Below are 14,348 nucleotides of genomic sequence, written 5' to 3'. Positions count from 1 at the left end.
CAGGGACACAGTCCCGGTAACATAACTATAAAACGTCATGTCACTTGAGCCAATTGATACCAGCGCAAAGGTGTTATGTGCCTTTGTTTGCCTGTCTTATTTCCTTTTCCTGTCCAAAAATGGATAGACAATGAGCACTTGTTATGCGTATCAATGACCGATGCGGGACGAACATAATCACCTGGATGTAACCGGATACTTGGCAGTGGAGCCTAAGATCAGGACAGGCTTTGCACCTGGTTCCCCATGCTGCTATTGGCTAATGGGACTTTATCTCCTCCTCTTAATAGTCTATCTGCGTTTGCATTTGTCCAAAAGCTTGTTGGCTCCTCCTGGAACCGTTGACCGACAGACGGTTTTGGGGACAGGTGCAGAATGACGACCCGAATACTCTGAAAGCAGTCATTATCAGTGAAGCAGAAAGCCCTAGCCCTTTGATGTGGAGCAGTCTCAACTCTGGGAACATAGTACCCCGGTTGATTTCCCTTCGGATTTCAGAACTAGTTTCAGAGCAGTGATGGCTGGAGAGTAAATTCTAATTTAGTCTGTCATTAGCTCGATGGTTAATATATTGCAATGATACAGTTCAATATATCACACTCTTATCTATGACATTAAAACATACACACATATGGGCAAATATGCTTAAGAACAGAGGTGCAGCTGAGTTTCCTCCAAATATTGAACGTTCAAACCAAAAAACAATCTCTCATCTGTTCTTTCGCAGAATTTGTATCTTAAATCGTGTGCTCAAGCTATCAAAAATTATCATTAGCCTTTTAAGCTGCTGCTGTCGATGTATTTGTCTTAATTTGAACTTTAATGTACAGAGAAAATGCACAGAAAACCCGGGGGCAATTTTATGAGGTAAATATTAAGGCTTCTGCTAGCGATAAAGTATGCAGGCGGTGCAGCTGTGGCTGCAGTGAAAGGAGACTTGATGAATTATGTTCATTGGGTTTCTTGCTTTAATGATGTCATTTATTCCCACTGTATGAGATTCCTGTCTGTGATGCAGTGCTCTGTAATACTGTAAAATATTGATACAGTAGTTTCTTTAACCGTGGCATCATAATGATTAAGAGATGGATTGATTCTGGAAGAACACCACAGCTCTTACTGATAGGCTGCATGGCTACAGGCTGGGCTAGAAAGAATTCAGCGTTTTTTTTCATACCTGCCTCTCAATCTATCTAGCTCTTTATCCGTTGATGGTGTCACCCAGATGGGTATGAGTTCCCCTTTTGAGTCTGATTCCTCTCAATGTATATTTTATCAAAGAGAGTATTTCCTTTCCACAGTTACCCCAGGCTTGCCCAATGGGTATTATTACACACATTTGAATATAAGTGAGTTTTGTTCTATAATTATTACATTGTGTAAAGCTGCTTTGAGACAATGTTTATTGTGAAAAGCACTTAACTTGAATCACAGCAAATCAAATTCTTTCCTTGCATATCCAGCGATGTTAGAAAGCTGGTGTCAGAGTGCATGGTCAGACCGGATACAGCGCCCCTGCAGGAGAGACGGTTAAGTACCTTGCTCAAGAGCCCGAGCGTGGCAGCTTGGCGATACTGCGGTTTAAACCCTCAACCTTCCAATCAGTAACCAAGAGTCTTAACCACTAAACCTTAACTCCCCCATTAAGCTCCCACACTCTATGATGAATCATGTCAGATGAATCACGTCGGAAGGCGCATTATAGCAAAACCTCAGAAATAGCGATGCGCCGCACTTGTCTCTTTATTTTCTCGAGCAAGGCTGACCCTCTGCTCTGACCCCAGCTTCCTGACAAGCTGATATATGCAAAAACCTTTGTAAATTTCCCCCTGGGATGAATAAAGTAATCTGTCTATCTAAAAGGAAGCATAGGTGAGTCATTTAGTGTAGTATGTAACTGGCTATAAATATTTAGCAATTATTTTATTGAAAGTTTTCTACCACAACTTTTGATCCACCGATGCCAAGTGGCAGAATGGCATAATTAGATGCAAAAAATGTTAGCATATATTCGTGCCATTTTATCTTTAAAAGCGTTCATTTAAAAGCCATCATTTATACACCCCACCCCTGTTTCACAAAATCAAACAAAATCTTTCTGATGGTTCCGAATGCTTTATTTATTACGAAGGACATGCATGTGTGCATCCCTTAGACTTCTGGAAGGTAGGTGTGTGTATGTAGGAAGATGGAGTAGGTGGATATTTTCCACACTGGAAAGCAGTCAAGTCCGAGCGAGCTCCAGTTGGCATTCACGACAGAATAAACCTGCTCTTTTAATACTTCTAGAGACTGATATAACATAGTGCTGTTACATTCTCACTGTGTTGTATTAATGAATGTAATTCAATCCAAGGCTTATATTAAAGTGTGTTAGAATGTAGTATAACTAAATAAACATAGGAGGCACTTTATAGTAATGTATAAATAGACATGATAAAGATGTGTAATTGGTAATATGATATGATAAGTTTTCTGTAAGGAAAGAAAAAAATGAAGAAATATTCATAACGAGGAATGACTGTGTAGAAACACCATGATGTCGTTGATATGACGTGTTGTACAGTTGAAAGATTGTGACTGCTGAGTGTTAAAGGAGGAATAAAAAAACTAGGTTGCATGCTGTTACTAAAAAACTACATTCTCTATACTGTACTAACATGAAGTCTAATGACGTGCATTGGGCCACATCACATCACCCCACCTTTGATTATATCCCTACTATCAGTGTTTTCTACAGTTTTATATAAACAGTTTTATGCCTTGGAAAACCCTTTTCTACTGTGTAAACAAGTCCTGAATAACTGCAAGCTTCAGTTTGAAATTTGCTTCTCGTCTTTAGGCCTATTAGTTACAAGTAACCACAAGTCAAGTATTAAAAAAACACAATTTGCACTTTATTTTGCTTTTGGCTGCTTACCAGAAGTCAGCAGTTGTATTACAATTGTGTCATCGAGGAATGTAAGGGATTTCAGGGACTGGATATATTTTACCTGAATGTAAGCTTTTCTGGTTGCCCAATAATTACATTTCACTTCTCATACATATATTAGTTGAAGTGAGTTATGGAGCTGGATCATTTATAGGCCTCTGAATTTTATAAGGTGTCTCTTAGCTGAATCAAGCTGCTTGATCAGATCAGGATCATCCTCCTTTTTTGCATTTTGCAGTAAGTTAGACATTAAGGCCAGGAGGCAGTTAACTTTGGATGAGTTTATACTAATAATAGATGCTTATCAATTATTCACCAGGCCTCAGTGTGCCTTTGAAAACCCGAATGCTCCTCGCCATGGCAACAGCTTGCTGAATTTTCTCACTGTGTCGAGCTGTTTGTGTACTTCTTGTGCCAACAGTGACCTGACACACACACTTCATGAATTGAGTGACACAAAGCTGTAGCATATCTTTACACACATGCACATGCCTTTAAAGCATCCAATTCCCCATTTGCTGTTATAATAACTTCCACTAGATTTTGGAGTGTTTTTGTGGAGATTTGTGCACATTCAGCGTTACTAAGTTGCAGTCGCGGTGCTAATTCATTCCAAAGATGTACAACAGGATTGAGGTGAAAGATCCAAGGCAGGCTACTGAAGATCTTTTACTCTAAACCATGTAAACCATATCTTCTTGGAGCTGGCTTTGTGCACAGGGGCATTGTCATGGTGCAACAGGTTTTGGTCTCCTAGTCCAGTTAAAGGGAAATGTTTGTGTTTCAGTTTCATTTGTGTGGTTTTAACTTTGGGTTACAGTTTGACATACTGCTGGAAATGTCAGGTGTTTCAATACATTGGTCCATATAGTGTCTACATCGATGCCACAGACGGGCTCTTGTAGCTCAAATTGCTGATGAAGTTAGTGCTACTAATGTTTGATGGTCAGCATAAGGGGGACTAACACAATAGTCATGTGGTCATAATTTTATGCATAATTGGTGGCCATAAAGTTCTGCCTGGTCTGTGTTTGTGTGTGTTTGTGTGTTTGTGTGTGTGTGTGTGTGTGTGTGTGTGTGTGTGTGTGTGTGTGTGTGTGTGTGTGTGTGTGTGTGTGTGTATATATATATATTGTAATACACACACATATTTATATATTCTTCTTTTGGCTTCTCCCATTATGGGTCCCACAGCGGATCATCTGAAAAAATAAATAAACAAATAAAAAAAAAATAAAAAAAAATATATATATATATATATATATATATATATATATATATATATATATATATATATATATATATATATATATATATAATATATATCTTACACAGTGCAACCTCGATATTCGCGGGGGTTACATTCTATGGCCCCTCACAGTAACAAATAATGCTGAGGTTTTGACTCTCCTTTTGATGGTTCATTTTTCAAGGTGAATCTTACATGTGATGTAGTGTAAACTGAACAAAAAAATTTTAATTACTTGTCATAAATGTTATGTTTACTACTTTAAATTAATAATACAATACTAAAATAGTTTTTCAAACATTTGTATGTAATTTACTAGTGTAAACTCTGTTTTGAAATGTTACTCCGGACTTTCGAGCCACTCGCGGCTTCTGGCGAACTATCAGATTTTTTGCGAGTTACACTTAATCCGGTTCTGAATCAAAAGTCGCAAATTATCAAGGCTGCGATTGTCAAGGTATCGAGGTTCCACTCAATATATATAATGTGTCTCTTTTTCTAACAGCACTGACTGCACTTCAGCAGGGCAACCTTTAGAGGGCGCCATTGTACCTCCCAGCATTTCCTTTCAAAAACATAACAAAAAACAATTTGTCCATTGATGCAATATGAAAATGTTAGATTTGCATTTTGTTAGTGGGTACACCTCCCGTCCCCCGTGTCTGCGTTTGAACAAAATGTCCTTAGTATAGCAGTATGAGCTCAGTGTAAAGGTTTCTCATTTCAGACCTATTAAGAACACAGAAACATACACAACTAATACATACTAATACTAATACACAGAAGTAAAGAGAACGCATTTAGATTTTGTTATATTTAATACATATATATTTAAGAAATATTAGACAATATGCCTTGTGTGCGTTTGAATTCATAAAGTGCTCCAGATACACAGGTAAGAGCATGCAAATTTATACTTAGAAGACCGGCTGGCATTTAGATAAAGAGTGCATTACCTGGGCATGGCATATGCTGAATGTGCAGTTTAACAGGGCTGACCTATAATTCAGGTTTGACCACTGGCGCACACACATACGCACACTCTGAGCTTTTTGTACATTGATTCTACCTGTGATTCTACCTATTTCCTTGCTATCACGCGATCACAGATGTACGCTAGTTTTCAAAGCTAACAACAAGCAAGGCAGAAGGCAACAAGAAGTAAGGGGGTGTTAAGTGGATGAGACAGAGGGAGTCAGCGATGTAAACATTACTGAGACATTCTGATTAAGTTGAAGTTTATTTCTATTGTGTTTTTTTTACAATGGACATTTTTATTGGATGGACAATGGACAGCATATTTACAGAATTGACCCAGACTTGAAAAGGGGGACCCAACCTCATTTGCAGGGCCGCTGGAAGTAATTTTGAACAGGGGGTGCTGTGAATTATTATTATTATTATTATTTTTTTGACAAAAAAACCTATGAGCCTATGGGCGTATTTAGAATACATTTAAAAAAATAACATAGGGCTGTGACGATGGCAATTTTTTTTTTTCCAGTAAATACTGGTAACTTACATAATATAATAAAGTTGAATCCATTTAAAAAAATAAATAAATAAAAAAAACAGTTCTTTATTTCCACACAAAGACGCGTTATAGCCTCCCGCTCCGTGCTTTGAGAGGGATGTGGAACACGAGCAGGAAAGAGACCACCGATCTCTTTTTCTGATATCTTCATGTTGTTGTAAAAGGTACGAAGAGCTAATTTTATCTTCCACAAGGGCAAGGCATTTAGGCTATGTGTGCGCGCTGCCAGAGAAAGCCAAACTAAAATCACCCGCGCGTGTGAAACGCGCTTTACAAATGAACTTGAAAAATCTATATAATTAAAATAATCTAAATAATTATATTAAAATCCAAAATACACTTAATAGCCTACGTGTGTTAAAATCATTTCCCAAAATATTCATAAGGAATTTATAAATTGTGCAAAATATTTTTAATAGGCCTACATTTTTTAAAAATCTCTCTCTTGCCAATAGGGGGTGCTGCAGCACCCCCAGCACCCCCACTTCCTGCGGCCATGCTCATTTGGGTTCAAGAGTGTGATGATCAATCTCAAAACAATACAAAACATCAGAGAGTGAGAACTACCATGAGCACTGGAGTGTGAGATTATGAGTAATGTTTTTTTCTACAGTTGTATACAGTCAGTTGACGTTGTGGGACCAGGAGCTACTGAGCAACTCATACAATAGCTCAACAGTTCATTGATCCAACACCAACTTCTCCATGGCAGAGCCTTAAAATTTTAGAGAGGTCCAATGTCCAAACTGTACATGAAGTGGGATCCAAACGGCGCTGGTACGTCTCTAGATGGTCCGGGCTGTTTGCGAGTTCGGCATCTACTTCTTTAAAAGTCCACAATCTTCATGAGGTGGGACGTGACTGGAGCTGGAGCAACCTCAGGATGCCTCGGGATGGGGAGAGAAAGAGAAGCAGTGGAGAGGAATTAGCGTAGCTGCTGTTCATAATATTAACAAGCACAAGTTGATAATGTGCATGTGATTAGATGTTCTGGGGGAACAAGGTTATGATGTGATGTGTGTTATGTGTAGGACTCGCTTAAAAGATACTTTTTTATTCTGCACTTAAACTGGGAGAGTGTGTCTGAGCCCCGAACACTGTCAGGAAGACTATTCCAAAGTTTAGGAGCTAAATATGCAAATGTTCTACCACTTTTAAAGGACTTCGCTATTCTAGAAACGAAAAAAAAGTCTAGAGTTTTGACATTTCAAAGAGCGGATTGTAGCGTGTTAGAAGACTTGATAGATAATTGGGAGCTAAACCATTTAGTGTTTTGTAAGTAAGTAGCAGTAGTTTGTAGTCGGTTCGAAACTTAACAGGTAGCCAGTGTAGGAATGATAAGATTGGGGTTATATGATCATATTTTCTCGACCTTGTGAGAACTCTTGCTGCCGCATTCTGGATTAACTGTAGCTTGTTTATTAATGATGCAGGACATCCACCTAGTAATGCATTACAATATTCCAGTCTGAAGGTCATGAACACATGGATGAGCTTCTCTGCATCAGATATAGACAACATGTTTTTTGGCTTAGCAATATTTCTAAGGTGGAAGAAGCCTGTGTCTAAAATAACTCCCATGTCTTTTACTGTTAAACTAGTAGTTACAGTACATCCTTTTGATCACCTGATCATCATCTTTTCTCTGCTTGTGTTCTATATGGTGGTTGTTCAGCCTGGATTCGTTCATTAAATAACAACATTTAAAATTCTTTTGTATTAATATATTAATATGATCTGGGGTCCATGTACATGTCAGAGCCCAAACCTCTTTACTTTAACTTTAATAAAAAAGTGTAAAGTTCTACCAGAATCTTTTCAAACATAAGTATCTTTACTTCTACTTGAGTGAAGGATGTGTGTACTTTTGTCATCTCTGGTTGTACCCAATGGAAAAGTAACAGCATGCACAAAAGGAAGCGCTCAGGTGTGAGCAAAAGGAGTTTTTCTGGCATACAGTATCTTTAGAAATGTATACAGATCTTGTTTGTATGTGCGTCAACATTTATTCATTTAGGCGTCGGCTGCTTTTGTCCCCTCTTTGTTGTTTTTTCTTCAATAAGGGCAGTTGGAGGGGGCAAATGCTTTACGCAGGGGTCGCTCATTGGAATCCTTCTGTTTTATCTTTGGCTGAACAACCAACATGCTTTAATGTACTACACTTCATGTTTTCTGTTGAGGGTCATTGACAAAAGGCTGTTGTGAATCGTGAAATTTTACTGGTCCAAACACATTATATAGCAGGTACAGAGTTTTTATTATTAATTTCTTTATTAAAGTTTGTGACAGGACACCTGGACATTTAGCACTCTGGGGGGAAAAAAGCACATTTATCTGAAGTTTTTTTTGTTGTTTTTTTTTCTTCCATGTGATTCAGCATTTAAACTTGATTCATTTTTCTTATGATATTTTGTAAATCAATAGTAACAGTCAAGTCAAGAAGCTTCAGTTAACGAACAAATGATTTGTTTTGAATTCTCTTTTGTCTTGTGTTTATTGTCAGTCAAATGTCTTGCAAGTGAATCATCAGAATTGTAACAAACCGAAATACAGTTGACATGCAACACCTTGAATAAAACCTGAAATTAAACCTGAAATAAAACATGAAACATGAACATTAAACTATAAAAAATTGTGATTGACAGAAAGATTTAAAAAGTACTATTATGATCTATCAACTAATATCTTAAATATGAAAATAGATTATTTTATTAAGCAAATTGTATTATTTTATTAGGCAAATGAAAATAATTTGATTATTCTGAATGATTCTTGGCGAAAGTAATAGAATTCGATCAAAGAGACGTGGTTTAACTGTTGCATTGAATATTAAAATAAAAGTTTTAGTTCAAACGCTTTTTAACATTAAAATAAAGATTGCAGAATAAACTCAAAATGATTATTATTTTGATTATTATTTTTACAGTGTAATCTTGTTCTCTGTGTACTGGTTGAGCAGCTGAAAGTGTGTCTCGAATTCCTCTCCAGACTACTAATGCATGAAGACATAGAAGTCGGTTTGTTCAGGGAATGACTGTTCTAAGGAAATGGCTTGTTTGCGATAGCTGCCTTATGGAGGGGAGTTTTTGCACATTGCACACCCTGGCTGACCACCACACTTCCTCTCTGTGAAAAGCACGTGCGCGCACACACACACACACACCCCTTCTTTCTTTCTCTTGCTCTCTTTCTTTCTTTCTTTCTTTCTCTCTGTCTCTCCACCTGCTTATTTCCATGAGCTGCTGTTCTGTAACTGGCTGAACTGCTCTGACAAGTGCAGGGAGTGTCAAAATGTGCCAGGCTGGATCTCCTCACACACCCATACATACACACACACACACACACACACACACACGCTCTTACAAGCGACAACACAAAAACAAAGACTCGGCTCTCAGAAAGAAAGTTGTAGTACCAGAGTGAAAGAAAGGGAGAGAGGGAGCTGGACTGAGATGGCAGAAGGAAAGTAAAGCAGATGTCAATGTTCCTGTGGAGAAAAAGCTGAACAGCAGCGGGCGCATGCCAGTTGGAGATGCCAGACCCGGAGCAGACAGACTCGTGCACATGCCACGACAGGATGATGCTGGAGCGAATGGCTAATTTACCTGAGGACTTCCGGGGCAAGCTGAAGATGCGCTACAAAAAGAGGCCCAGCATTCTGTCATGTAGGTGATGTTCAGATTTGGAGCTTATATACGAGAGACCTAAACACTGAGTCCAGACCGATAAATTACAGCTACTAGTCTCATGCAGGCATCAAATTCCTTATCTCACGGTTATGTTTATATTGGTTGGCTTAAAAATCTCGTGTCTGGTCGCTAAAGCAGAGCGTACAGTCGAGGTACGAGGTGCGAGATTTCTCTCATACTGTTGAGCTGGATCAGGTTTCTCATGAGCAACTAGTTTTAATTGAGTGGCGTGTTTTGACATGGCTGATACACAAAGGTGTGGGTAAGTGTTAATATTATTGCTGTTAATGTGCCCTGCTAAACTGTCTGAATTCTTGCTTACAAAAGTGGATTTGGACCAAAATTTGGCTTATTGCTTACTTTAGCAGTTTTGATTTCTTTTCTTCTTTTTTTTTACTTTAACTTGGCTATCTTGCTGTCAGTTTAAGAATCATGGTGGTAAAAACAGTTTGTCTAAAGATGGCTTAACCTTTTCTAGATTATTTCCTCTAGATTTCATCACACAGTGAATATCACACTTTGTTTAGGTCGTGTTTTGGGGGCAGCTATGTGCTATGGTAAAAGGGTACACAATGGTACACAATCAAACCAATGCAGTTTAGAAGCAGACCTCTGTTGTTGACTCTTTTCAGGTTGAAGTAGCAGATCCATGCTCAAACAGATGCTGGAAATCAGCCAAAGATATCATGGGCTTATTTGTATATTATTTGAATCGTAATAGTCATTTGCATATTAAAGCATTTTCTGTGACGGAGAAAGATCTTCTGAAGATATACAAACAATATAGAATACAATACAATTCAAATAAATAGATTTTTGAAAGAATTCTTATGTTTAACAACACATTTAACAAAGCAGATGAAGCAGATCAAGAAAACGGACATAGCAGAAATAGTTGATAAATGAACAAACAATGGTGATCTGTGATTGGCTGTTGAGGAGAATGGTGGTAATTGAATGTTTGGGAATGACGGCAATTAGTGAGTTGTCTTTAAGAAGCAATAATGATCAGTGATTGGTCATTAAAAACTATAGTGATGAGGCACCAACACAACGCAGTCTGGATGATCAAATGTTGAAAAACTTGGTATGGTCGTCACTAGGCTCTTTTTCAAAGCAAAATCGCTAAGTTGGCATTACTGTATTACATAACAAAAATATAAAACGTGTATGATGCTGCTGCGCCTTAGAATATAATCTCTCTGCAACTTTCTCAATAATCTTTTCAGACTTTTGATTGCTAGAACTTTACTTATGAAACCTATTTAATCTCTGTAATTTTTTTCCATTAATTTCCCAAAAAGCCACACATAGATCCTCACTTACACACTCTGCATTGTTTTCATGTAGCTGTTATGTTATAGATTTGGGATTGGTTAAAAAAAAAAAGCCCAAGACATCACTTATGGAGTAGATCCACAGAACCATAGAATTGACATAATCTTCCAAGGAACGTGTTGAAATAAAGTTCTACTAGAAAAGACTTTCTTTAATGGGAAACTCTCTGCTGTAGGTTTCAACATAGAATTTTTCAGGATTTTCCCAAAATGACACCTCAAATAACTTAAAAATGACTTTCTTTAATAGCTTGTGCTATTGAATAAAATCTACAGCATTGGTTCAGCTATATTAGTGCTTTTTTTACTCTTATAAACACTGCAATTAGTTTTTATCTTAAAGTGTCTTTATAAGGAGTGGTGTATATGTTCCTGATGCAGATTTTTCTTTGTATTCCTACCCGAATAATCTGCATTATTCTTAAAATGAGACATTTTACGGAAGCAGGAAATGCTTGACCTAGTGACAGTTAGTGAAAGTGTGTAGAAATCAAAACAAAAGCATGCAGTTTGGAAGGAATCGAGAGGCTGAAGTGAAAGTAAAAGAAAAGACAGAACGCTAGAGGGTCAGAGAGAGGAAGGGAGGAAGAGGTTGAGACAGAACGTGGTGAAAATGGGGAGGAGACCGGAGCTGCTTGAAGGGAGTTGAGTTAATTGTGATAAACTGCAGGGATGTATGTGTCAATCCAACATGCTTCACATTCTTGTCCTTCAACCGGAGTCTAAAACGCTTATAATAAACTGTTCATGTGACGGCGCCGAACCTCCTACGCTCACGCTCTCGAACTTCTTCTTGACACCATGCAGGCTTCAGTAATTAAACAGAAGTTTGCTTCTATTGTATGCTTACAATGTGAAAATAGTTCTTCAGGGTGTTGTAAGCCTAAAGTGTTTAGTCCGTTTGAATCGAACCCTGGTGTGGTTTTTCCCTGTGTGCACTTCCGAATGTGAGTGTAGTTCTCTGAATCTAATTCCAAGAAAGTTTTAGAGCAGGTTATTTTCAGTGAAAAAGATTTAGACTTGAATTAGAAAGTAAAGCAAACATGCCTTGTATTTGAAAACAAACAGACAAAGGTTTCCATGTAGCTCATTTGATTTACAATATGATGTGAAAAAAACTCAATCTCTTTTATTTAGTGTTAAAAATAAAATCGCCCCAACTATTAAGACAAAGGAGGACTCTGATTTATTGGAACAACATAAAGCAAGAGAAAAATGAATATAAAATATTCAGAAACATTAACAAAATGTGTATTTAAAGGCATGCTAGTAAAACACCAAGGAAAAAATCAAAATGCCAAAGATTTATTAAAATGCTTGGGAACCTCTGGATTCATAAAAGTGCTAGAAGTTTCAGCATTCCTAAATAGAGATTTCAAAGATCTTTAATCTTCAAGATAAATTAGTATTACTTTGGGTCCTTCTTCAATCTGCAACATGTCTCTCAGATTTCAAATAAAAAGTAGTTTTTATTTCAAGATGTTTCAATTCTCTTGCGACGGTTTTAGGAAATGACCGATATATCTTGTGATACAATCAGCTGATATTATGGTAAGAGTCTGTAGAAATCTGTTGAATCTGTAGGTCTGTAAAAAAAAACTGTGCTCGCAATTTAAATAAGCGTCATATAAAAGTTTACCATCCAACAAGTTTCCATTGCTGACTTAATTTTCCACCCTAACCTTCAATCAACTTATTATTCAGTTATTCAAATTACAGTGTAGAGTAACAGCTTCAGATGATCTAATTACTACAGTGAAACGAACAGGAAATGTATGAAGTTATACCAGTAAGCAATGTAAAAGGTGTAAAATGTTCAACACCTATAATTACTTATTTTGCAAGGTTAATTTAATTTTATTCGTACATATCACGGTGTGAGAAATTGCCTTAATATCAGCATTGAGACATTTACCAGATGTGGTATCACATTTAAAATGCTTGGGTAGTGCCACCTATATGTAATGCAAACATATTCATATTTCTAATGAACATTTGTCACCACAATTTTTTTTTTATCGTAGTGTAAGGGAAATCTTACTGGAATACCAACAGTAAAAGTCAAAAAAGATTCGGGTATAAAAGTGATTACATTGGTACCGTACTCGAATAAGTAACATGAAATGTCAGTTGTACTAATAAACACAGTCAGTTGACCTTCATTACATAATGCATCGACTTAAGCGATAGCTAAAACGATTACTAAAGCAGTGTCCTGGACCAGCATGATATGTGTATATTACATTTATCACACTCATCACATTTATCACATTCATCACAGCCCATGCTTCACATATATCTCATCACATTTTTCACACTTATCACAGCCAATTCATTCTATATCTTACATTTACCACCCCAATCACAGCCCATTTATCACATATAATCACATTTATCGCACTCATCACAGCCCATTCATCCCATATATCACATTAATCACATTCATCACAGTCCATTCATTCCATATATGACATTTATCACATTCATCACAGTCCATTCACCCCATATATCACATTTATCACGCCCATCACAGTTCATTCATCTCATATATCTCCGCTCATTTATCACATTCATCCCAGCCTATTCATCCTATATATCACATTTGTCACACTAATCACAGCCCATTCACCGAATATATATCACATTTATCACACTCATCACAGCCTATTCATCCCATATATAACATTTTTCACATTCATCACAGTTCATTCATCCCATATATCTCATCACATTTATCACACCCATCACAGTTATCATAGTTGATATATGTTATTTGCCCTCATAACTGGGTTTAGCTTTATTTGATTGAGCAGATTGTCCACCTGACATTAGTGACTAAGTGAGAACACTCTCCACATAATGCTAATTTCTGCAATATTGAATTTTGCCTCAGTGACAGTGCAGGTTTGCTTCGTCTTTGCCAACCCTGTGTGGTAACTGTTTGGGATTCTTGAGGACAGACAGACAGCTGATCTCTCACTGAGGCACCAGGAAAGGTTCAGATTGCTGACTTTGCTAAATGCGTCAGCAAGTCATATTAAAAGCATTAGTGTTATATTTACCATTACACTGATAGTTGCTTCTGTGAGTCTGGGGTTTAGATATACTGTAATTCCATGTTCTCCCAATCCTCCATATAACCATGTAACATCGAATGTAAAATTCGGGTGTCCAGAAGTTTTACTGTACTTAAGATACAATTTTTAACATTAATCTTTTACATTTGTGAATTTCCCCTTATTAACATGCTAACATGAAAAAAAATCAGCTCTGGTTAAAGTGTGTTTTGAAAGTGTGTTTTTAGTCCACACTGGTTATGTCTCAACAGTTTTGCAGTGAGCAAAGCCCACAGAGACAAGCAACCAAAGCCCATCATTGCTAACTTTGCTGCATATAAATGTGCTGTGGTGCAGTGGGGATTTTTTCCTCCTCATAGCTCCCGGGTCCTGAATTCAATCAAGATCTTTTTGAAAAAATATTCTCTACATGTCTAAATGAGCTTCCCTTAGGTTCCTTGTATCACCGAAACATACCAGTAGGTGATTTGGTTATAATCAATTGCCCCTAGTTGTGAATATATATATATATATATATATATATATATATA

The 14,348-nt window shown here is 37.2% G+C and overlaps 2 protein-coding genes across 11 annotated transcripts in view; one reads left to right on the top strand and one right to left on the bottom strand.

The window, feature by feature from the left end:
* Window positions 1–14,348, bottom strand: part of LOC310729677 (uncharacterized protein) — a 298,178-nt gene that overhangs the window by 123,272 nt on the left and 160,558 nt on the right. The gene's annotated exons all lie outside the window — the stretch shown is intronic.
* frya (furry homolog a) overlaps window positions 8,599–14,348 on the top strand; it is a 90,679-nt gene continuing 84,929 nt past the window's right edge. For 4 of the 9 annotated variants that reach the window (XM_083547715.1, XM_083547713.1, XM_083547714.1 and 1 more), the window contains exon 1: window positions 8,610–9,380. In XM_083547715.1, the coding sequence (XP_083403841.1) occupies window positions 9,248–9,380 (133 nt within the window). In that variant the 5' untranslated portion in view covers window positions 8,610–9,247. Of the gene's footprint in view, window positions 9,381–14,348 lie in introns of all 9 variants that reach the window. The other 5 variants (XR_014534578.1, XR_014534579.1, XR_014534580.1 and 2 more) reach the window with 3 other exon arrangements.

Source organism: Silurus aristotelis (genome assembly GCF_946808225.1).
Source record: "Silurus aristotelis genome assembly, chromosome: 8".
NCBI lineage: Eukaryota > Metazoa > Chordata > Actinopteri > Siluriformes > Siluridae > Silurus > Silurus aristotelis.
This window is presented reverse-complemented; position numbering and strand designations above follow the sequence as displayed.